This window comes from Malus sylvestris, chromosome 2 (assembly GCF_916048215.2).
Source record: "Malus sylvestris chromosome 2, drMalSylv7.2, whole genome shotgun sequence".
NCBI classification, from domain to species: domain Eukaryota; kingdom Viridiplantae; phylum Streptophyta; class Magnoliopsida; order Rosales; family Rosaceae; genus Malus; species Malus sylvestris.
In genome coordinates this window covers 17948981-17951234 of record NC_062261.1, presented here as the reverse complement: position 1 = coordinate 17951234, position 2254 = coordinate 17948981, and the positions used below count along the sequence as shown (strand labels likewise).

General features: G+C 38.0%; 1 protein-coding gene across 1 annotated transcript; it reads right to left on the bottom strand.

The window, feature by feature from the left end:
* Window positions 1-748: 748 nt before the first annotated feature.
* LOC126601850 (uncharacterized mitochondrial protein AtMg00810-like) lies at window positions 749-2034 on the bottom strand. Its single transcript, XM_050268620.1, has 2 exons — window positions 1503-2034; window positions 749-855 (listed from the first exon to the last, which is right to left on the bottom strand). The coding sequence occupies exons 1-2, from the start codon at window positions 2032-2034 to the stop codon at window positions 749-751; spliced, it is 639 nt and encodes a 212-aa protein (XP_050124577.1).
* Window positions 2035-2254: the final 220 nt, after the last annotated feature.

Here is a 2254-nt window from a genome sequence, read left to right as displayed (position 1 = left end):
GGAGGGTAGGGTACAATGGGGTCGGGGTTGTGCGGAAAAATCAAGGAGCTCATGGAGTGGAGATGTTTTTGTGTGTGGGAGCCGTATGGTCAACTGGTCCGGCCTCTGAATCAAAAAATTTCTCGAATGGTTGAGGGAGACCCATTTTGAGCAAGTGGTCCCTATTTACTTTTTAGATGGGGGCTCATTTATTTATCTTATTAGTTTACTAGATGATATACTGTCACGTGATGTTCTGGTTCGATAATGCAATGTCACATATTATCAGATTTATACAAAGCATTATACTACAAGATTGGAATGCTATAATAGTGGTAAACATGTTCTATAAGTAGCGGGAACTTTTTATTCCCACAACATAGTAACGGGAAATGGCATTTGAAAATTTTACTATGAATTGTCTTTTTTACTTTGTTATAAAAGTATCGTTAAACACAAGATGCATTTAAAAAGAAAATTAAAATTATCAACAAGCTCACCATAATCATTTCCTTTTTAATTTTTAGTTAGGAATTATGCAGAAGTACACAAGTTTAATTTTGTTTAGTATACTGATACAAATTCTATATATACTAAAACCCAGTTAAGGAGGTTCATTGTTCCTAAGCACAGTGAATTGGCAGAATTGCCCCTCTTCAAACGTTCTTTTCCTTCGTTTATTTTATGGTTGTATAGTTAAAAGACTAAAATGCCCATTTTTACGCGTGGTGCGCTCGCAGCTTTCCTCCTCCACCACTTCGTTCTTGCTCTAGTCCGAATCAACATGGCCCCACACATTTTCCTTCTTGCTGTAGTTCGAATCCAAAAACCCATATCTTTGTTGCTCATCCAAAACCCACACAGCCGCCACCACCACTTCATCCATCACCACGTTTTACAAATTCCTCTTAATTGAAGGTAAGTGAAAATTGCCCTCTTCATAATAGAATTTTACGGCTTAACTTTTCTGTATTCCATAATCCTGAATAAAAGTACATACAATCCTTGTTGCAAAAGGAAACAAAAATAAAGGACACAATATCCTTCCTAAAACATGACTCTAATAATTACAAAATATTTACATTCATTTTCTCCTAAAATATAGACACACACCAATACTCCCCCTCAAGTTGGAGTATAGATGTTACACATGCCCAACTTGATAAGTGAGTCATCGAACCTCTTACTACACACGACATGAGTAAGGATATCCGCAAGTTGTTCCTCTGAGTTCATGAACGGTATTGACATAATCTTCTTTTCCAGCTTTTCTTTGATAAAGTGTCTATCAACCTCAACATGCTTAGTCCTGTCATGTTGTCCCAGATTCTCAGCTATTTCTCTAGCAGACTTATTGTCACAATACAATTTCATCGCCTCATTCTGTTTAAAACCAAGACCCTAAAGCAATTTTCGTAGCCAAAGGATCTCACATACACCATGTGCCATACCCCTATACTTGGCTTCGGAAGAGGACCATGATACCACATTATGCTTCTTGCTTCGCCACGTAATCAAATTACCTCCAACAAATGTGAAATACCCAGTTGTAGACCGTCTGTTAGTCACATCCCCTGCCCAATCAGCATCAGTAAATCCCTCAATCCTCATATGTCCATGATGTTCATACAAAATTCCCTTTCCCGGGGCATACTTTAAATATGCCAAGATTCTCATTACTGCCACCATATGATCCACACTTGGTAAGTGCATACTAACCACACTTACGGCATATGTAATTTCTGGATGAGTGTGAGACAAATAAATTAACCTCTCCACTAGCCTTTGATATCTACCTTTGTCAACCTGCTCCTGATCTGGATAAATCTCCAAATAATGTTTCTCTGTGATGGGAGTGTCCACATGTTTACATCCCAGCATGCATGTTTCCTTTAATAAATCCAAAACATATTTACGTTGAGACAAGAAAATACCTCTAGATGACCGGGCGACTTCCACTCCAAGGAAATATTTCAAATCTCCCAAATTCTTTATCTCAAATTCAGCGGCAAGGCTTTGTTCTAATTTCATCATCTCATCCGAATCATCACCCATTATTATCATGCCATCCATATAAATAATTAAGGTCGTCACTTTACCCCTTCTCAAATAATGTGTGATTAGAGTGACTTTGATAATACCCAATCCTCTTCATAACTTGAGTGAATCTACCAAACCATGCACGAGGTGATTGCTTAAACATGTAAAGTGACTTTCGCAACCTACATACTCCAGGTTTCCCTCCGGCATTATACCCTGGAGGAAAATCCATACA